Source organism: Suncus etruscus, chromosome 18 (genome assembly GCF_024139225.1).
Source record: "Suncus etruscus isolate mSunEtr1 chromosome 18, mSunEtr1.pri.cur, whole genome shotgun sequence".
NCBI lineage: Eukaryota > Metazoa > Chordata > Mammalia > Eulipotyphla > Soricidae > Suncus > Suncus etruscus.
In genome coordinates, this window is record NC_064865.1 from 24,465,606 (window position 1) to 24,488,181 (window position 22,576).

The following is a 22,576-nucleotide window of genomic DNA, read 5'->3' on the forward strand; positions in this document are numbered from 1 at the left end:
ATTGACCTGGATTCAATCACCAGAACCCCAGATAGTCCCCTGAAACACTCATATGGTTCCCTGAGCACCACTAAGAGTAATTCCAGAGTGCAGAGCCAGGAATTACCCTGATATAGTCAGATATGGCTAAAAAAAAGTTTTTAAATGTTTTAATTAAACAAAAAGATTATCTAATGAGATTCACTACACTGGAAAGTTTTATTAATACCATAGCACTGCCAGGAATGCTGTGTGAGTTTAAATACTAAAATGAAAGGAAAAAATAGCTCAAGTCAAAATAAAAGCTAACAGTATAGATTTGTGTGAGAATGAATGATTCAAGAAAAGCAACATTATATATATAAATAAATGTGGGCATATAATAATCACTTATGCATATGCTGTGGCTTACATGTGAATGATTAACTATTATCATGTGAACAATGATTATTGCGGTGGCTATAAAATGTGCTAAGAGAGACACTCTCCTTCCCAGAAGTCATTTGTGGGGCTAGAATGATAATATAGTAAGACTCTTCTTGCCTGTGTATGGCTGACTTGAGTTTGGTCCCTGGCACCTCAATAGTCCCAAGTCTGCCAGGATGACCCTTGATCACAGAGCCAGGAGTAAGCCCTGAGCACAGTGGATGTAGTCCATAGGACAAAACGAAACAAGAAAGTTCATTTGTTTTCTACTGTGGAGGATTTCTGATGTCTACAACTTTAAAAAAAAAATCAAAGCATAGCAATATTAGCATATACTTAGAAAGATGGAAGTACTTGAAAGAATAAATACAAGCAGAAAGCTACAAGAGATATTGCTTCTATCAAAAGAAGAGTTGTAAGAAGGAAGCATAGGATAGTTTACAGGCCTAGTAAAAGTTGAGTGTTTCTTATACAAATATATGTCCATTTTTTATTTAAGACTAAAATAACTGTATGTGTATGGCTTAAAATATAGATTTCAAGAGTTCAAATCCTGACTCAATTCTTTTCTGTGTGACTTGTGATAAAGTAATAAGCTGTTTTTCCCTCATTTTAGATGTAGAATACTGATAATCAGAGCACTTGGTGTTACTACAGAATTCAGGAGAAAAGCATTTAGCACACACTTGGTGGTGGTGTCATGATGGAATGCAGTGCCTGAGAAACCATTATTGGCAGTACTGTAAACCAGAAAATCTCAGTGAATTAAAAATTTTAAAAGAAAATTAAATTTAAAGCACTTAGCACAGTTCCTACCACAATATTGGTGCTTAGTAAATTTCATTTTAGTTGTCTCATATTTTCTGGAGCTTCCTTGGTGGATAATTATGGGCATGATTCCATGAATGATCATCGCACTTGCGATTCATGTTGAAAGGGAGTAACAAAGAATTCTGCCTCCACAAGGGAAAAATTCTGACAAATACTTAGATTAAATGTTGAAAAACACATTTTTCTTTATTGTCCCTATGAGGAGCTTCTGTATGTTTTTCTTGCCAATGTGTTGGATCTTTTAAGACAGAAGTTGAGCAAAAAAGTTTCTGGATTTAAACTGCTGTTTTTCTGTTATAAATGAAGGATGCATGTAGAGATGAGATGTGAGAATTTGTTTTTTGTTTTTTTTGTTTTTTTTGTTTTTTTGTTTTTTTTTTTTTGGTTTTTGGTTTTTGGGTCACACCCGCCAGAACTCAGGGGTTACTCCTGGCTCTATGCTCAGAAATTGCTCCTGGACCATATGGGATGCCGGAATTTGAACCATCGACCTTCTGCATGCAAGGCAAATGCTTATCTCCATGCTATCTCTCCGGCCCGAGATGTGAGGATTTGAAACAAAAATATTCTTGTTACTTAAATTTATGTTGGTAAAAAGGCACAGAGATGTCATTGTAGATTTTGGCATGCCTTATTTCTTATACTGATTTCAACCAACAAGTTTTTGAATGGAAGAATGAAAGACATTTTCACCAAATTTTTCTCTGAGTGAAACTTCTGAAGGCAATAGATACAAAATGAGTGGGTGAGGGTGACACCTGCATATGGATCTCCAGAAACTTTTAACACAGAATTATTCACAATGGTACTCTTAAAATTCATCAATTGCTATGGTTTTTACCCCTCCCTCTGAACCACCCCACCCCAAATATCCTTCATATGTCTTGCCTCCAAAATAGAGTCAAAAATGCTAAGAAATGACTTGACAATAATGTCTCAACATAAGTCACTTCTGACTTAAATGCCTCTCCCACAAAGGCCAATAACAATAATCCAAAATCAAGATATCATATGAAAATGATATATCACTTAGGGCTGATACTCAAGCAACCCTATGCCTGGACTGTGGAGAGTAAGAAAGACCACATTGGAGGATTACCAAGACAACCGCACTCAGCATACCTTCTCTACTCCCCAAGTTAGCGCACAGCTACACTGAGAGAACCCTTTGAGCCTATCATTTCTCTAAAAAGAGAAATTGAAGTGAACCTACAACTCCCCTAGCATTGCAAGGCACATCACACTTGGGTTCTATTTCATGGTGGTCCCTGGAAGAGCTTACAAAGCTGGACAACTGGGAATGGGATAGAGATGGAGGGCATTCAAGCTTGTAGCAGCCTCTGCTGCTGATCATGGTGACTGTATCCCTGATTGCAGCTGTGCTGGAGCAGAAATCCAGTGCTGCCCATCTTCACAGCAGTCTTATTCAACAGCTGAACAAAGTCTCCAGTCCAGTCCCTCTCCAAAGCCTGGCCAGAGAATCCAGGCAGCCATGGAGCCCATCCAACAGCCTTGCTTGGGCAGAGAGCCAATGTAGCAGCCCTGCCCAACTGTTGAACATAGCTTCTGGATTCATTTGACTAGGCAGCCTAAACAGTGACCTTGGGTAGCTTCAAGGTCCAATCTACATGCTCTCCTAGTCACAGAGCCCATCCTACAGTACAGCTCACCAGTTAGGGCCTTTCATGATTGCTAAACACTACCTGCAGTTTTACCCAGGCAGAGTGTGCTGCAGGAAATCCCACCCAATTATGTAGGGTAACCTGAAGCCTTCAGTGGACAGAGAGTTTATATTTCAGTCTTGTATGGCCTGGAGGCTCATTTTAAGACATTACTGATAGTCTGGCCAATAATAAGGTCCAACAGTGAAGCACAGCTAATTGGCTACTTGATAAGAAAGCCTTGATCGTTGTGTGATCTAACTTCAGAGCAAATCTGTGTTTCCACCAACCACAGAGCATTCTCAACACACTATACCATCTGTAAAGGTCTGTCTAAGGGTCCACCTTATGCTCAGGGAGCACAGCATAGACCCCAGCTAATTAGGACCAATTGCAGAGTGAGCCCAATCTTCCGGTGACACTTGTCCTGTGGGTAAGGGTAGATTGATTGCTATAAAACTTATATTGAGAAAAGAAACCACTAAGTTAAAACACTAGCCTTACAACTTGGGATAAAGATAAAGAAAAGATCAAATCCAAAGTTGGCAGAAGAAAACAAATTATAAAAAATTAGAACATAAATACAGTACTATAAAATGTTTAAATCCAAATGCAAGCCAGTATATATTATATATTCTGTGATATTTATTTTTAAAAAGACAAAATGTGGATGTGTATATTGCATGTACATTGGAAACATTAAAACATGTATAGATTATGTATACTTTATAGTTACATGTATATATAATTTCAGTTGTAAGTATACACATTTTACTAGTATCTAGATATGTATTGTATCTTCATAGATATTGAGACCTGTACCTTTCTTTATAGAGAATATTAAGAACTAGAAGGAAATATGTTGAATGGTAACAAGCTTCTATAGATAGAGTAAGCCTATTGGTAATTTTTATATTCTATGTACTCTCACAATGGACATATATTATCATCACTTTAAATTTTATAGAGAAAAAAATTATTCTTCCAATCCAAAAAAAATTAGAACATAAATAAAGAATATGAAAACAATAGAAATAAGATTTTAAAAGCTATGAGCTCTTCCTTTGAAATACTAATATTGATAAGCCTTTAGCTAGATTAACCAATAGGAATGAAAAGACACTTATAAATTAAAATTATAAATGAATGAAAAGCCATTATAGAAGGCAACTGTACAGATATAAAGTGTCATAAGAAACTTCTATAAGTGATTGTATATCACAAATCTAGAAGAAATGAACTTCCTAAGAACCTTTCTAGATTGAATTATGAATAAATGTAAAATATTCACAGATCAATCACAAAAGTAAAGCTAAATCCAAATTCAGAAACTTCCAAAGAAGTCTGGGACCAGATAGTTTGGTGAATTTTGCCAGCCAACCCCTCCCCCACTTCTCCAAAACTATTGAAGAGTAAGGAATATATTCAAATCCATTTTAAGAAATCAATTTATTCTCCTTATCCCAAAGCCATATTAAGAGAAAACTAGAAAACCAAAGAAAACTAGTTTAATGTTGCCAATGAGTATGGATATAAATTTTTATACCCAATTGACAGCATATTATAGAGATCGTATACAGTGGTGATCAAGTCAGAATCATCTCTTGGATGAAAAAATGATTCAGCACATATAAACCAAAAAAATGTGATGCATCATATCACAAAATAAAAATAAAATTATATCAACAGGTGCATAAGAAGCATTTGACAAAATGCAAATATTAAAATCTCGAGAAATTGAGTGTAGAAGAAGCATAACAAGCAAAATAAGAACTACTGTGACAAGCATAGGGCTAATATGGTATGGTAAGGTTCAGAGGCTTTTTCTGTAAGAACAGAAGCAAGGCAAGGGTAATTATTCTCACCATATTTATTCAACAAAATATCAGGAGTTTAGCAAAAAAAAAAAAAAAAAAGGACTTTAGCCAGACAATTTGGGCAAGAAAAAGACATAAAAGACACCCAAATTAAAAGGAAATATATAAATAGTCTAAAATGTGAATGATTATATGTGTATCTTTAGTCCCATAAGTTCCACCTTAAAAATTGTGTTCAAGTTCTTTAATAAAATAGAGCTAAACATTGTTCTGAAGATTACTCAGCAGGCTGAGTTCATGCCCTTCAGGCAGTTAAAGAAAAACAAAGGTGTTTATCCCACTTCCTCCTTCCCTAAACCTCTTCTTTTGGTATGTAAAAGCCCACCTGGATTACTAGACCTTCCCCTCCTGGTATTGGGAATTGGTATCAATGAAGAAAGAGCAGTTCTGGCTCTTTGACTGAGGGAGCAAGAACAGGAGGCAAAAGGCCAAGGACACCATGTCCATCCTTTCCTGACTGCTTGGTGTATTATTCTTTGCTGCTACCCTGCTCCTTCAGAACCAGCTGCATGGGGTTTAGAAATCCAGTGCCTGGGGTGATCTCACAACTCATGAGTTTTTATTTTACACCAGGGAATAATACCTTGAGCTACAACTGGGTGTAACTCTTCCCCAAAGACCAATAAAATCAAATAAAGCTGTAAGGTTCAAATTTAGTTTACAAAACCATTTTTATATAAATAAAGTAAAGGGAAAACAATGTAAGATCTAATTTACACTAACATCAAAACAGTACAATTGGAATAAATTAAATGAAGATTTAGAATTACCTGTACATTAAAAGCCATAATACTTTGATTAAAAACATGGAAGCATGCACCAAAAAATATGGAAATAGGTCCTCTATATGAGTACGGGATGATTAAATGTGTATAAATATTCACCTAAAGCCTAAGGCTATTTAAATAGACAGTGTGGTTCATATCCAGGCATAGGTAACTCTTGAAGTGGAAAAGAACTTTTGGCCACATGGAGAAAATTAAAACAAAATGGTATAACTTATTTAAATAGATACTGAAACTTCTTTCAAATATACATCTCTTCATAAAGTATACTTTAAGATCTAAAATTGGTGAGCTCCTTTACATATGTCTCCTTTACTCTAAGCAAATATTGAGTTCAATTTTTGCATTATCTAATTTGTATTGTTAGACCAGCAACTATTGTGATCAGTTTCTCACAACTGAAAGAGATTCTGAGTATGATTTTGTTTTGTTTTGTTTTTGGATCACATTTGGCAGTTTGCAGGATCTAATCCTACCTGTGCACTTAGGGGTCACTCCTGACTGGGTGCCAGGGATTGACTGAACCTGGGTCAACCACAGCAAGAAAATACCCTTCCCACTGTATTATTGCTTCAGCCCTAGTTTTGTGTGTGAAATTTGAAAGAACTGGTGAAATTGACATATTTTAGATAAGAACTAATTTTCTAGTGTCTACAAAAGATTCAAAAATTAATTGAAGTTACTCTTAGTGGATTCAGCAATAAATTAGTGTATAAATTTGTATAGAAGATACTAGAACTTACTCAGATAGGAGTAAGATTATACATGTAAGTAATGTAAATTGTAGCTATCTGGGTAAGTTAAGAAATTCTTAGTAGAATAAAAGAAAACTCATCAGGTTTAAGAAATGCACTAAAGTGAAGAAATGTACACAGAAAGGACCTTGATGAAAAAGGTCTGCAAAACTGAAGCTGAAGAGAGCTTTACTATAAATAATGGAATATATTGGATCACTGAATAAAAAAACATAATAGATAAAATAAAATCACTGTGTTTACAGTGATTGAGAACTATAGAAGGCCTCACATGGCAGAATTCAAGTATTGCTTAGCACAAAAACTTCCTATTTCTAGTCTATATTTAAAATTGCTCACTGACAACTTTGCTGATGGTAATGATGTCAAACATGAGAAGCTTGATACTTTCAACTAGCCTCCCTTTTAATGATAGATCAAATAAATGCTTAAAACCATTTGCCACTCACTGACTTCAGATACCAATTCCTAAGTGCCAATCTCAGTCAGAAACCTTTGATTAACTGGTTGCTTGATTGACATATTGGATTGGGAGCATCATCTGGAACATGATTCATTTTTGCTTGAAAATCACTTGAAAGAAACTACATTTATGTTAACACAGTTCATGCAGCCTAGTTCATTGTTTCATGTGTTTTTGATATAGTTCATGGAACTGAATTATTTCTTGTGCTATGTCTTATACATTTGACTTGGCCACAGGCTATTAATAAAGTTTAAGGAACCTCAGACTCTTAAGGAAATATGTGTCGCTATTTTGCTTCATTATGAACATTGCAGCAGTTTCTCCCACAGATGCAAATGTTGATTAATGTTTGTTGCATCCCTTGCAGGACCTTCAGAGAGACATAGAGAAGCACAGCACAGGTGTGGCCTCTGTCCTCAACCTGTGTGAGGTCCTTCTGCATGACTGTGATGCTTGTGCCACAGACGCAGAGTGTGACTCCATCCAGCAAGCAACTCGGAACCTGGATCGGCGCTGGAGAAACATCTGCGCTATGTCTATGGAACGAAGGCTCAAGTAAGTCGTGATATTCAGACACTGTCCCAGTCATAGGAAAGGAAGGGCCAAAGGGGAAGATGTTACCCAGGGCATAGCCAATGTTCACTCTTTCTTCTTACTTATTACTTATTGGGTGCTCACACCCAAATGGTCCCCATTTAAAGGACAATAAAAGGGAAACTAGAGGAAATCTATTAACTACAAGTCAAGGTATGCCTGACCTTGTTTAAATAAAATTCAGAAAAATGCAAATATGTCCTTATCATGTAAACAACATGACAGAAAAAACAATCACTTTGTTTTGTTTTGTTTTGTTTTGTTTTGTTTTGTTCTGGGGACATAACCAGTGATGCTCAGGATTTACTCCTGACTCTGCATTCAAGGATCGATAATGTCAGGTTCAACGTAAAAGGTACTAGGGACTGAACCCAGGTTAGTCACATGTAAAGCAAGTACCTTCCCTGCTATACTGTCCTTCTAGCCCAGTAATATTCTTTCACCTAAAAAGAAATAATCTAGCAAAAGCACTGTCAAGTCTTTGAAATGCAATGCAGTAACAAATTGTATTGTGAATCACCCTAATTTAAAGCACAGATCCTTTGTTGTCCAGAAGATAAATTGATTGGTTTTACTGTCATAGGTGAACTTGGTCAGATTTCACTCTGATGTTGGACTTAAATAGATTATCATGCTCAGTTTGGGGATTTTGTTTGTTTATTTTAGTTTTGGGGCCACACCTGGCTGGGCTTAGACTTTACCGCTGGCTCTTCACTCAGGGATCAATCCCAGCAGGTTCAGGAAACCCTCTGGGATACTCAGGTAGTCTGCATGCAAGGAAAATACAGAAATCTCAACACTATCACTCTGGTCCCATATTGCATTCAGTTTTATTTTAACAAACTATCCTGCCATTGTGGAATTGCTTTTTTGAAAATTTTTTGTCTGTTACCAGAAGAGTCATATCCTATGCTGTTAGGACTCAGTTGGGCTAATTCCAAGTGCAGAGCTGTAGAACATGTGTCTCAAAAAGAAGGGAGGAAGGAAAGATGCAGCTGTTTGTTTTTTTTTCTTTTAAGTCCAACAGTTGTCCCCTTTCACTTGGGTCCAGTTTGACTGCAGGCCCTCGGGAACAGCAGTTGCTGCTGTGGGCACTACTAATCCTGTGGCCGTCATCTGATGGAGATCCAGAGTTCAAACAGCCTCCCACGGGCTAATTCACTTCTTTCATTTTCTGTCCCAGAATTGAAGAGACCTGGCGATTGTGGCAGAAATTTCTGGATGACTATTCTCGTTTTGAAGATTGGCTGAAGATTTCTGAAAGGACAGCTGCCTTCCCCAGCACTTCGGGGGTGCTCTATACAGTTGCCAAGGAAGAACTAAAGAAATTTGAGGTGATTTATGTTGTCCTTATTTTGCTATTAGTGGTGGCTCTGCATGTCCCCAGGCAAAAGCTGGTGCTTCTCAGATGCATTTTTGGTTAAAATAGCTGAATGATGGCTTTGTGATCATCTTCATTATAACCTCATACATTGAACCAAAAAAATTGAAAAGGATGTTTTTAATGCTCATTGAAGGTTATCAATAATTATACATGTTAGTAAACAAGAATCATGATTTAATTTGTCCTCGAAGATCTTGACATTGTTTTCCATTCATAAGCATTTGCAAGGAACTATTCATCTCTTTTTGAAGGTCAAAATCTATCTTCCAAATTAATTTTCTTCTCCTTTTTCTTGATATAGAAGTGGCACCTAGATACAGAATCTTTAAGCCATTGATAGGTTAGCATTGGCTCCAGAATGGCATAAAGCATTTTAATTATAATCCATTTCTAGTCACAAGTGGAGGGTAATCATGGTGAATCACTGAAACTTTTCAATTAGACAGAGACAAACATAATAGCATTACAGTCATATTCATAAGGGAAAGGATCATTCAGCGACTGATTTCAGTTCCTTGCCTGCCTGTGTGGTATTGACTTGGCTTTATCATGGTGAGAGGAGTCAAACCCAGTTTTCAACAGTCTTTGCTTTTCACAGGAAATTGAAGTAGCCTTAGGTGGACTAACTGGAAATGTCATTTCCCTTCCCTCTCTCTGACAGATAAATATTCTTTTGAGAGCAAATAATTCTATACCTATTTCTGATGTATCTGAAAAGTCATTCTCATTTCCTAATACTGAACCATGGTCCTTAAAGTATTTCCAGATAAGAATTAAATCAGATCAGCCAATCCTTTTGGATTCATTGCTACCTTACCTCAGTTTACCAGAACTTGACTGAGTCCCTGTTTGAAGACGTGCAATTTGGTTTTTGTTCTTCTAAGCTAGAGGGGTAGTTTCTATAGGAATTTACAAATTTGTTCAAATATTATATGAAATTAATTACTTCATCTGATGACTCTGTTTGGATTTATATGGACCTCTCCAACTGCATTGAATGTTTCTTTTTCTATCTAAGAGGTTTTCTTTTAGAAAACTTCTAGTAAAAAGACATAATAAGCCATGCGATAGATTTCAGCCTTCCCTTTTATGAACCAGTGCAAATAAAAATGTTCCAGTACTGCAGCTTATTACACTCAGCTCCCTAAAAGTTAAATAAGTCCTTCTATAATTGGCTTAGACTATAAGCAGATTGTACAAGATTCCTTTTGATGCTATTTTAGACTCTCAGGCTTCCTGGCAGAAGTTAGCCCTAAAGTTAACTCTGTAACTAGCCTTTATATTGATGGATTTTTTTTTTATTTATTGCTTCTCTTTCATTTGATCTTTTTTTAAGTAAAGCAGTTTCATTTCAAGAAACTTGCTTAATGTGAGGGAAGAGAAAGAGAGATACATGTTCAGAAAAAAACATGGGCTTTTCTAGAAGAAAAAAGGCTGAGCATACAAATCTCAGGGTGAGATATGGACCAGTCAGCATGGTAGAGAGGGATGCTACTTTTCCTAAAAGATAGACACAAATCTGGGAAACAGATAGGGTGTTTGCTTTGCATGTGGCCAACCTAGCATCCCACATGGCCCCCTCAGCACCGCCAGGAGTAATTCCTGAATGCATAGAACAAGCGCAGAGCCATTGAGTATCACCAGGTATGGCCCCACAACCAATAGGGGGGAAAAATTACAAAACAAAATTTGTTTGAGGCTCATTTGTCTTCTACTGTGAATATTTGGAAAGACTCTGAGTGCCTGGGGTGCTACCCTGGTGACACCCACACACACTCTCACTTTTAGTCATCCTAAAAGCTCCATCCTTACCTCTTCTTTAGACAGGGAGTTCACCAAGTTTTATAGAGTAGTTAGCTATGTGTACTATTCTAAGAAAACCTGTCTAGAGTACAGGTGAGGGTGGAGTGGAGAGGAGAGAGATTTGGGACATTGGTGATGGGAATGTTGCACTGTTCTTTACATGACTGAAACCCAACCACAATCATGTTTGTAATCAAGGTGTTTAAATAAAGATATTAATTAAAAATATGATAGTTGGAGCATAAATTTAAAAAATAACTATATTTACTACTCTAAAGGCTCTTAGATCCTCCCAGAAAGAAAGTGCCTGGAGCAGAAAGTGGGCAGTATGTAAACAGAGCTGAGCCTAGAAAGCTGAATCCTGGAGATTTCGAATGGAGTCCAGCAATCATTAAATGTTCTAATGCCATATCAAAAGCACTATTACATCAGACATTTAGCTTCATTTTTCTTGGGTCTCCACTGTACCTGCAGCTCAAATAGATGGCACTGTGGGTGGTGAACATTAGGTCCAAGGTCTTTGAAAAATAAAATAATTCGTGGGAGCAAGAGTTAAGGAACAGAACCTGCTCAAAAGGTCTGGGTTTTATTGTATGGGACTAACCTGGTTTCATGTTAGCAGTAGCTTGTGTTCAGGGAGCATTTTAGCAAAGGTAATTTTAACTTTTTTAAAATCTTTCTTTATATATTTTATAGGAGCCCCAATAGTGTTGCTAGGGGGGTCTAAGGTCACTTCTAGCAATACTTGACCCAGAGGTGCAGACCTGAGTGCCTGGTGCTTAGGTCTGACAATATTGGAGGCCCACCAGAACCATCTAATGATGTCCATGGGTCACCAGAGCTATACTCAGAAATGTTGAGGTCCTGAAGTGTCTAGTTGTAAGGATGGCACTCAGGGACGGGTGCAGGCAGGTATTCCATTTGGGGGGCTATATTCATGTCTCTTGAACAGAATTGAGAATCTTTCTATATTTTGATGAAATGATGTATTGTCACACACAAATATTTCTACCACAGACCTTTCAAATCAAGATTCACATAGGAAATATTGGACATTTCAAGTACATATTCCTATGTATATTATGTATTAAACATAATTATATGTATATATACACATATTAAAGAGTTTGTTTCATGAGAATTTGTTTCCCAATATGAAAGCTCTTTAAGTATGTGTGTGAGATACACAGTTGTATCCATGTATGTCCATAAATATATGCATGTTTAACCTGGCTGTGCTCATGGCTTACTCCTGGCTCTGAGTCGGGAATCATTTCTGTCCTTCTCAGAAACTATATGAGGTGCTGGAGATTAAATCTAGGTCAAACACTTGCAAAGCACAATACCCTACCCACTGTAAATCTCACTGGTCCCTATGGACATTTTTTCCTCTGGACTCTTTCCTGTCAGGACTTTTATGTCTCCACTCCCTTTCCAAGTATACCAGTAATAACACCCTGCACCAGCTAGAGAGGTTCACTCAGTAGCAATGGCCTTGGTTCTGCCTAAGCTGCTTCTTGCCTCTTCCCTGCAGTAGCAATAAACCCAGATCACTTGAGAGATAGCCCCTTTTTCACCTTCCTTCGTCTCTGCTTCTTTGTGTTTCAGGCTTTCCAGCGCCAGGTCCATGAGAGCCTGACTCAGTTAGAACTCATCAACAAGCAGTACCGACGCCTGGCCCGTGAGAACCGCACTGACTCTGCCTCCAGCCTGAAGCAGATGGTTCACGAAGGCAACCAGAGATGGGACAACCTGCAGAAGCGAATAACCTCCATCCTGCGCAGACTCAAGGTCTTCACTGGCTGCCACAGTAGAATTGAGACAGGAGTAGAGGGCTGGGCCACTGGAACCAGTATCAGACATTCAGTGATTTGGTGGGGTTGGGTTGCCTGGATGAAGTGGAAACAGAGGAAAGTGAGAGGCTTCTAAAGAAAGTGACTGTGTAGTGGAATGAATAGTGGGACTGACCAGAGCATCTCCATATTTAAGATGGGCTTTAACAGGCTTATTTGTTTGTTTGCTTGTTTTTGACATCTAGCACTTCATTGGTCAACGTGAGGAGTTTGAGACAGCCCGGGACAGCATTCTGGTGTGGTTGACTGAGATGGATCTGCAGCTCACAAACATTGAACATTTTTCTGAGTGTGACGTACAAGCTAAAATAAAGCAACTCAAGGTAAGAGATGAGTGTTTTGTTTTATTGTTTTCAAATAATTACTACAAAGAAAATCTGAAGAGGAAGGAATATGGGTCTTTTTAAAAACGGAAAAAGCTTTCCTTCTTTTAAATTTTGAGATTTATTTTTAATTAATTAAAACATTTATTAAACTGGTGGTGGCACCCAGTGATATCAGGGATTGAACCTGGGCTCCTTTATGTCAAGCATCTGATCTTTCCACTGAGCTATCTCTCCACCTCAAGAGCTTTGACTTTCAATAAAAATAGTTCTTAGGGGGGTCAGAGCAGTGGCACAAGTGGTAAGGCGTTTGCCTTGCATGCGCAAACTTAGGACAGACCCTGATTCAATCCCCCAGTGTCCCCTCTGGTCCTCCAAGCCAGGAGTGATTTCTGAGCTCATAGCCAGAAGTAACCCCTGAGCATCACCAAGTGTGGTCCAAAAAGGAAAAAAAAATTTTAGTTCTTAGGATTGAGGATGGCTCAAAGGGTCACTGTCCATAGTTTACTTGTATAAGAACCTGCCTTTTCAGCATTTTCTTAGAATGACTGATAGTGAATCCTATGTACTACCAGGGATGGCCAAATAAGAAAAAAACATTATCTTGATTTAAAAATAAAATCATAAAATCTAAAAACTATTAAAGATGCAATAAAGAACACTGCCTAGGACTATAACCATTTGCATATAAGCCTTATTTATTAGTTATTTATATGCCTTATTTTTTATTTTCAGAGTATTAGAGGTCTTCTCTTCTGAAGGTTGTTTTGGTTTTTGCTTTCCAATTTTAAATATTTATTTTGACATCTATGTGCCAGAACAAAAAAACTTTTGTTTGTTTAAACACTGAGATTACGAACATAATTGTAATTGGGTTTCAGTCATAACAAGATCACTCCATTTCACCATGCAACCTTCCCTTCATCAATGCCCACACTTTCTCTCCCACACCTGCCGCCTGTGATCAAGATAGGCTTTCTACATCCCTCACTCACTGACATTGTTATGATAGTTCTCAGAGTAGTTATTTCTCTAACTGCACTCACCACTCTTTGTGGTGAGCTTCATATCTTGAGCCGGTCCTGCCAGCCCTCATCACTGGGAGTTATTTCAATGTCTTTAATTTTTCTTAAAACCATAGATGAGTGAGACTATTCTGTGACTCTCTCTCCCTCTGACTAATTTCACTCAGCATAATAGATTCTATGTACATCCATGTATAGGAAAATTTCATGACTTCATCTCTCATGATGGCTGCATAATATTCTATTGTGTATCTGTACCACAGTTTCTTTAACCATTCATCTGTTGAGGGGCATCTTGGTTGTTTCCAGAGTCTGGCTATCTGCGATGAATATAGATGTGAGAAAGGGATTTTTGTATAGGATTTTTGTGTTCCTAGGGTATATCCCGAGGAGTAGCATAGTTGGATCAAATGGGAACTCCATTTTCAGTTTTTTGAGGAATCTCCATATTGTTTTCCATTAGGGCTGGACTAGACAGCATTCCCACCTTTCTCCCCACATCCTTCCCCCCCCTCCCCCCGCCAGCACTAATTGTTCTTGTTCTTTGTGATTTGTGCCAGTCTCTGTAGTGGAGATGGTAACAAAACAACTTTCTTGTGTTGGCGTTTAATTCATAATATTCTAATATTTTCAGAATCCAAATTCTGACACAATTTTTGACTCTCACAAATTTTGACTCTTGAACATATTTTAAATTTTTACTTTGCAAATCAAGAACAGTAACTAGTTAAATATTTAATTTGGCAAGTTATTTTCAGAATGAGGGTAGTCAGAGTCCCTTTTCTGATTGAAGGCACAGCAGCCCCCAGCCATATCCAGCACCCTTGACATAGAAATGGCTCAGCTTCACAACTGAACCTCATCGAGCCACCAACCACAAAATTGTTCTAGCTATTGGAACAACACCTCCAAATTTTATAGTACTGACAGTCCAGTGGGAAGATAGCAAATCTACTGGGAAAATTGTGTACAAGACCACTAAGTTCAATGAGCTAAAACAACACAGAAGGCTCAACTAGATCCAACCAACACAGTTAGTCCTGAGACAATGACTTACTAACTCCATTGTGAGCTATTATAATAATTATCACAAATTGACTTTTCTTGTTCTATTATTTGATGATTCCATTTGCTTTTGTGTTTTAACAAGCAATATGAAGCAAATTTGTGTAGGCTTGTGGGAGGAAGGGGTATCTGGGAATATTGGTGAAAGGAAGCCCAACCTGGTAGTGGGATTGATGTTGGAATTCTGAATGTCTAAAACAACTGTATTATGAACTTGGTAAGTTATGGTGTTATAATAAAAAAAGTGTTAAAATAATTAATATAGACTATGCATTTAATATAAGGATTCCCTAAAGCAAAATAATTTGAATAATTTATAAGCTTGAAAATTTCCCAAGACAGACAGTTTAAACAATTAAGACCAGAGATATAGTACAGTGGGCCAGGCACTTGCCTTGCACATACACACCCCATGTTTTGTTCCCTGGCATTCTATATAGTCCCACAAGTTTGCCAAGAAGAATCATTGAGTACTGACAGATGTAATTCAAAAAAGAAAAAAAAAAGGAAGAAAATGAGCATAAAGGAGAATAGCTATGCTATCCATAACCTTGGAGGTTGTTGGAGTAGGCAAGAAATTTACTCCTAATTAGTTTTGTTTGCTTTTTTGTTTGTTTGTTTGTTTGGTTTTTTGCTTTTTGAGCCACAACCAGGTATGCTCAGGAGTACTCCTAGCTATGCTCTCAGAAATCACTCCTGGCTTGGGGGATCATGTTGGTTGCCTGGGAATCAAATCGTGGTTCGTTCTAGGTTAGTGCGTGCAAGGCAAATGTCCTACCACTTGCGCCACCACTCTGGCCCTTAGTTTTTCAGAATGAATGCAATTCATAATTTAAGAAATACTAATCTCTGCCCAACTTCTTCTGCCCTATACACCTCCACCTTATGCCCCTTAGTTATTTCAAAAGCAAATGAATATATAAAAAATTTTTTTTTGGTTTTTGGGCCACACCCGTTTGACGCTCGGGGTTACTCCTGGCTATGCGCTCAGAAATCACCCCAGGCTTGGGGGGACCATATGGTATGCCGGGGGATCGAACCGCGGTCCGTCCTACGCTAGTGCTTGCAAGGCAGACACCTTACCTCTAGCACCACCTTCCCGGCCCCTAATATATAAAATTTTTGACAAGACATTTCTTACAAGTTGTTTCTAATTTTTTTTATTTTGGACTCAGACAAAGTCATAAAACTTATCACCAATCCCTCTTCTTCCCTGGCAGTCTCTTTATTATTGGGCAGTTTCACTTGTCTCAATATAATATAATATATAATATATAATATAATTCCTTATTTAACTATTTCCACTGGTGCTGTATTATAATGCATCCTTTGAAATTTATCCCAAGTAGCAGAACTATTTTCAGTCCTATAGAATAATTCTAAATCATTCTCTGAAATTTTTGATTTGTCAGAGCACTTTAATCTATCTTGCTTATAAATCTTGAAACAATAAAAGATTCATCTGAAAATAATTCATTTTTATTTGGTGCTTTCTCTTAGTCATTCTTTAAAAAAGCATTTTATTAAAGTACTATGATTTGCAGTTAATCATTGTTTAGTTTTAGACATACATTATTCCAGTGTTAATCCCTCCACTAGTCAACTTCCTTCCACCAGTGTTCACAGGTTCCCATCCACCCTCTACCTCTCTTAGTCAATCTTGATGTATCAAGAATATATCAAAATTGTATCAAGAAACAAAAATATTAAATATGGAATATAAGCATTCAAATGCTCAATATATTTCAATTGCACTATAATAAGTCCTTTGCTTTACATCAGACATAACCAGCACTTCCATCATTTTTGATGTGCTTCATTACTTGTTCCTGTGATTTTTCTACCCACACTACATATGGTGTTAAATCTTCTTAGCCAGAGTCACCCTTCTGGTCACACATTTCTAACAATTTCTTTTCCAACTCCTGTTCTGATAATAATTGTGGGTTTTACTTTCAAGAGTAATAATAACCTCCTGCCTTGTCATAGTGAGTAGAAAATCCTAGATCCCCTGTGTTATTTTTCTAAATACTTCTAATTTCTTCAGAAGGTCAAGCAATGAGAAATGACCGTGGACTTGTGCTCTCTAGGCCTTCCAACAGGAAATTTCATTGAATCACAATAAGATTGAACAGATTATTGCTCAAGGAGAACAGCTGATGGAAAAGAGTGAGCCCTTGGATGCGGCCATCATTGAGGAAGAGCTGGACGAGCTTCGGCGCTACTGCCAAGAGGTCTTTGGGCGTGTGGAGAGATACCACAAGAAGCTGATTCGCCTGCCTGTATGGAACCTTTACTTTTCCATTGCCATTCACCTGATGAGAATGAATGATGGGAGTGAGGTAGCATGGTGCATTCACTGAAAGCCCAGCTTCGTGTTTTAGCATAAATGCTTTTCAAATTGGGCAGGGTCTTTTCTGTCTCCTATCTCAGTTTACTCAATTGTAAAGTGGTTTGTTTTGGGGATTTTTTTTTTTTTTTGTTTTTTTTTGGGTCATACCCGGCTGCGCTCAGGGGTTACTCCTGGCTGTCTGCTCAGAAATAGCTCCTGGCAGGCACGGGGGACCATATGGGACACCGGGATTTGAACCAACCACCTTTGGTCCTGGATCGGCTGCTTGCAAGGCAAACACCTCTGTGCTATCTCTCCGGGCCCTGTTTTTGGGATTTTAAGATAATTTTTAAGCCACACCGAGAAGTGCTCAGGCCTTACTTCTGTCTCTATGCACTCAGGGATCTATCCTGACTGGAGCTCAGGCAGGGATGCTAGATATTGAACTTGGGTCAGCTGCATGCAAAACAAGCTCCCTACCCACTGTACTATTTCTCTAGCCCTGTAATATGGGTTTAACAACATCATCTATCTTGTAGAAAGTATTGCTTTGGGCACCAAATGAATTAATATATGCATGAAGAGCTTGGGGGAGTAGTTGACATAATAGGTTTATGGGAGATAAAGAACCTTCTAGAATAAGGAAGAGGATGAATGTGAACCATATATAAGAAGTTGCTCAGATGATGAAATAGACTCAATGATCTTTTTTTCTCCCTTTCACTTTTCCAATTTGCTAATGTTTCCATTGTCTTTATTTTTTAATATGTCCTCATGGTGTTATTTTAGCATTTGGAGGTTCTTCACTGATAAAATATATTTTTATCCAGCCTGTGAGTAGGGGAAAACAGTGTAGTTCAGATTTTACTGGTAGTTTTCTCTTTTTCTCCCAAATTCAAGCTATTATGTACCTGTTGTGTTTCAGGCACTAGACTAGTGGCTTTGGGGAGGGGGGCACAACTCAGAGCTTATTCCTGACTACTCAGGAATCACACCTGGCAGAGCTTGGGGGATCATATGGAGTGCTAGAGATCAAACCTGGGTCAACTGCTTGAAAAGCAAGTGCTCTGTGCACTATACTAAATCCCTGGCCCCAAAGACTAGGTGGCTTCTATTTCTATGTTCGTATTCTTAGATCAAAGTCTTTAAAGTCGGTTTTAAGTGGGATTTTCATTGTAGCAGTGATATTAAGGAAACGTTGGTAAGTTCAACCATAAGGCGTTCTTTAAAGTCATCTTATTTTTGTTTAAGTGACTTGCTGATGGAACATTTAATATAGGGCAGGGAAGGAATTCAGAGAAGCTGAAAGCTGAGGGGTGAGGACAGCAGAAACTGGGTGCGAGGGCTCCTCTGTCCAGGGTGATCCCAGAATTGGCTGATTGCGTTTTTAGCTCGCAGACGATGAGCATGACCTTTCGGACCGCGAGCTGGAGCTGGATGACTCCGCCGCCCTCTCCGACCTGCACTGGCACCAGACCTCTGCTGACGGTGGGCCGTCCCCCCAGCCTTCCTCCAACCCCTCCCTCTCGCTCGCGCAGCCCCTCCGCAGCGAGCGATCGGGCCGGGACACCCCCGCCAGTGTGGACTCCATCCCTCTGGAGTGGGACCATGACTACGACCTCAGTCGGGACTTGGAGTCAGCCGTGTCCAGAACGCTGCCCTCGGAGGATGAGGAGGGGTCGGAAGACAAAGACTTCTACCTCCGTGAAGCTGTGGGCTTAACAGGTAGGAGGGGACTCACCACCTCTGCAAGTGTAGAGGAAAATATAAAGAAAGGATAGTGGGCCAGCAGAATCATCTTTTTTCTTCCTTGCATTAAGGGATATTGCACTAGGTTATCATTAGACCCAAAACCAACATAGTAGCCAAGCATCAAAGTCAGCATGACCATTGACTAGCCCCCAGATCTTGTGTTGTTAATTCATGATGAACACATGGCTGAGCAATGGAAAGGTGAGAAATGTACTTGATTCTCTCCAAGAGTGGAATACAGATAAGCAGGAATAGTTGGGCAGAACATTGGGCATCATAGCAGACATAGTGGCAGAGAAACACCTACCTCCCCTTTAGGGAAGGCAAGTCAGTTGGTCCAATTCCTAAGAGTTCGTGTTGATACTCTAAGAAGGGAAGAACATTGGGAGGTAAAGAGGTAAACATAAAGGTTACAGTGTCTGATAACCCAAAACATGGTGGTCTTTACTGAGGAAGCAGCATTGGAAATAGAAAAGGCAGAAAAGGAGAAAGCAGAAATTCTTCCATCACTGGTAGTTGATGCTCTTGAAGGGAAGAGATATTCTAGTTTGGGTGTCTTAGGGAACTCTGCAGTTGCCATGGAAAGAGAGAATGTTGGGGGAGTCTGTGAGGTTGGTGAGTTAAGGAAGTTATTTGTGCCAGTGGGCATGTCTAGGGGCAATCAACTACCCAGATGGGAAAAAAATACAGCAGAGACTTGGTAGTTTGAAGTCAGGAACAAGTCTTGCATGTTAGGTGAGTATCTGTGTGTGTCTGAGAAAAGGCCAGAAATCATTCTGAAAGGGCATCTCAAAGGAAAGAAAGAGAAAGCTCAAACCCAAGAAGCAGGGGGAACAAAGAATGGCAGAAAAAGAGGAGCATGTTGCTAAAAAGGTGAGTAAAACTGGAATGAGGACTCAGTTACAAATACATGATGCACTTGCTCTCAAAAGGTATTTCTGCTTCTTTCTCTTTATTTGGATTTCCAAAGTTCTAACCCTGTTGACAAAGAAAATGGTTTATCTCATTTCTTGCACAACTTTCCAGAGCAGTCTAATAGACATTTAACAGGGATCATGGTCCAACACACAGCCACTGGCCACAGAATTGTGATCAGCCTGTGTGACTGCACAAACGGAAATGGGTTTTGTGTGTTCAACAAATGTGTCTAACACATGTTGTTCAACACACACAAACATGCAGGTTTCTTTTTGGCAGGAAGATACTCCTGGCTCTGTACTCAGGAATCACTCCTGGTGGTGCTTAGAGAACCATATGGGATCCCAGAGCTCAAATCTGAGTTAGTCATGTGCAAAGCAAATGTCCTACCCGCTGTATTATTATTCCACCCCACAAACACCCGTATTTCAACTTAGGACAATGTAAAATTTCTGTGTTTTAAGTGTGGATATTCTAATTCCAGTCTGTAATTTGAATGGTTATTATGTCAAAATTATTTTCTGGTATTTCTTAGTATTTTTGTTTAATGTGGTGATTGGAGCATTTAAAATGAAGTATTTGCCCAAGTATTTGTATGAGATGGCATTGTTCTAGAATTGCATTGTCTATGTTGATTCTCTTTATGGCATTTACTAGTATTTGAGGCTGAGAAAATCTTCTGGGTCTCAGGTTTCTCATCAATAAGACAGAGACAAATTTCCATATACCCTGTAGGTTTTCTGTGAGGATTGATGGCTAGGGGTCAGTGGCTAGCTCATTCCACCCTCTTAGTCAGTGTGAATGCTGAGGATTCGTCTCAGGAGGTCTTTCTCAAGTAGGCCCAGACTCCTCTGCACACAGATGTTGTCAGTCTTGTATGATTCACCACTTCATTGCCCTCAGAAAGTTATTTTCCTGCCACAAGGGAATTGAAGTTTCCAGAATTTAGCTGCCAACTTAGACTGTGCTCTCTTCACAGATGTAACGATTCCTGAAAGTGCCGAGGCCTATGTAAAACTCACAGAAAAGGCCATCCAAAGCACCGCGGGTAGGCACCCAAGCTGAAGCCAGCCTGCCTCGACTGTAACAAACCTCCTCTCTCAGCACATTCTACTGAGCCTTACCCAGCTCTGAATACATGCATGGATAGACAGAACCTTCTTCTCTCTATCTCTATCTCTCTCTCTGCTACACTAGGAAAAAAATAATAAGTCAATCATCTTGCAGATACCAAGAATAAGGCTTCAAAAATCAAGTGAAGGGGCCAGAGTGATTGCAGATGGTAGGGTGTTTGCCATGCAAGCTTCTGACCCAGAACAGACCCTGATTCAATCCCCAGCATCCTATATGGTCCCCCGACCCTGCCAGATGTGATTTCTGAGTGCAAAACCAGGTATGGCCCAAAAAACAAAAATCAAACAAACAAACAAAAACAAGTGCAAAGAGATAACTTCTCAACTTATCTAGTGCTCACCACTCACTTGGGACTGATGACTCACATCAGTGATAGATAATCAGAGACGAAAATCAAGGTTTTTATTTTGTTGTTTATTTGGTATTGCATCACTTTTTGAGTGGTTCACAAGACTCTCCCCCTGAATCTGCACTCAGGAATTGGACCCTGGTCAATTGTATGCAAGGCAAGAACCCTACCTACTGGACTATCTTTTCAGCTCAAGAACCAGAGGTTTTAGCATTGAAGCTTCATGCCCTGATGTATTGTGACAGCACTGACTTTCACATTCTGAATGAGTGAGGATTTAGAGCTTAAGTCCCCCATAAACCAACTGCCTGGATGACCCTGACCCCAACACTTCCTCCTCTTGGTTCCAAAAGTACGTAGAAAACAATGAGTAAGACCAGATGTTCAACTCTAAATCATGTCTCATTTTGACTTAGCATGTCTTACCCGACAAAATCACTTATAATGAAATATGTATTCCACCAAAATCTGAAGACTTGGTTTTCCCTTAAAAATAGAACATTACTTCCAGAAACCAGAAAAATTAAAGACAAGGGAATAAATATAACTAGCTTCATGTGGCACTAGAAAAACTAGAGTTTGGAGTCAGTCATTTGGGAGTAGGTAGAGAGAATAGACCTCATACATAGTGATTTGGTGTTGAAAATGGCAGCCCTGAAGAAGAACCAAAGGACAGGATGCAAAGTAGAATGACCAGTGTTGGTAACTACAGATGTGATGCCCCGTGAGAAATTCTTCCAGATCTAAAACTTACTAATATTTGTTCTGCTTCTACTCTGTGCTAGCATCACTCTGGTAAACATTAACTCCTATCTGGGCCAAAGATTATGGTACAAATACAAAAACACATGCGTCCATATACAAACACACACACAGTCATTCTTTCATACCTAAGCATAGTGTCCAAAGGTATGCAACATTAATTTTAGTTCATAAGTCTGAGCCTGCCTGGCTGAAAATGCTGAAACTTAGCTTTCACCTTGTTTTGTGTCACTTTTGAAACAAAATCAGTTGATAGCTAGTTCATATTTCTATACATAAATCTTCCGAGCTTGTCTTTTCCTGATTAATTTCATGTTGTGCCTTATGTGTATAAAACAGCCCCCTGGGCCATTCATGGCACTATATTCTGAGAAGCAGAAAGAAAATTAAGGACCAGGAATATGGCTCCATGGTAAAGCCTTGCATGTGTATTTCAGGGTTCCTGTTTGACAAGGAAACAAACACACACTTGGGTATAACCCCGTCAGACCTCTTTTTTGTA

The 22,576-nt window shown here is 38.8% G+C and overlaps 1 protein-coding gene across 1 annotated transcript in view; it reads left to right on the top strand.

Moving 5' to 3' along the window:
- SYNE1 (spectrin repeat containing nuclear envelope protein 1) overlaps window positions 1–22,576 on the top strand; it is a 578,994-nt gene that overhangs the window by 533,866 nt on the left and 22,552 nt on the right. Inside the window, exons 132-138 of the mRNA XM_049765309.1 lie at window positions 7,148–7,335; window positions 8,558–8,708; window positions 12,170–12,352; window positions 12,600–12,737; window positions 16,918–17,109; window positions 18,551–18,884; window positions 20,809–20,877. Coding sequence (XP_049621266.1) covers window positions 7,148–7,335; window positions 8,558–8,708; window positions 12,170–12,352; window positions 12,600–12,737; window positions 16,918–17,109; window positions 18,551–18,884; window positions 20,809–20,877 — 1,255 coding nt within the window. The remainder of the gene's footprint in view (window positions 1–7,147; window positions 7,336–8,557; window positions 8,709–12,169; window positions 12,353–12,599; window positions 12,738–16,917; window positions 17,110–18,550; window positions 18,885–20,808; window positions 20,878–22,576) is intronic.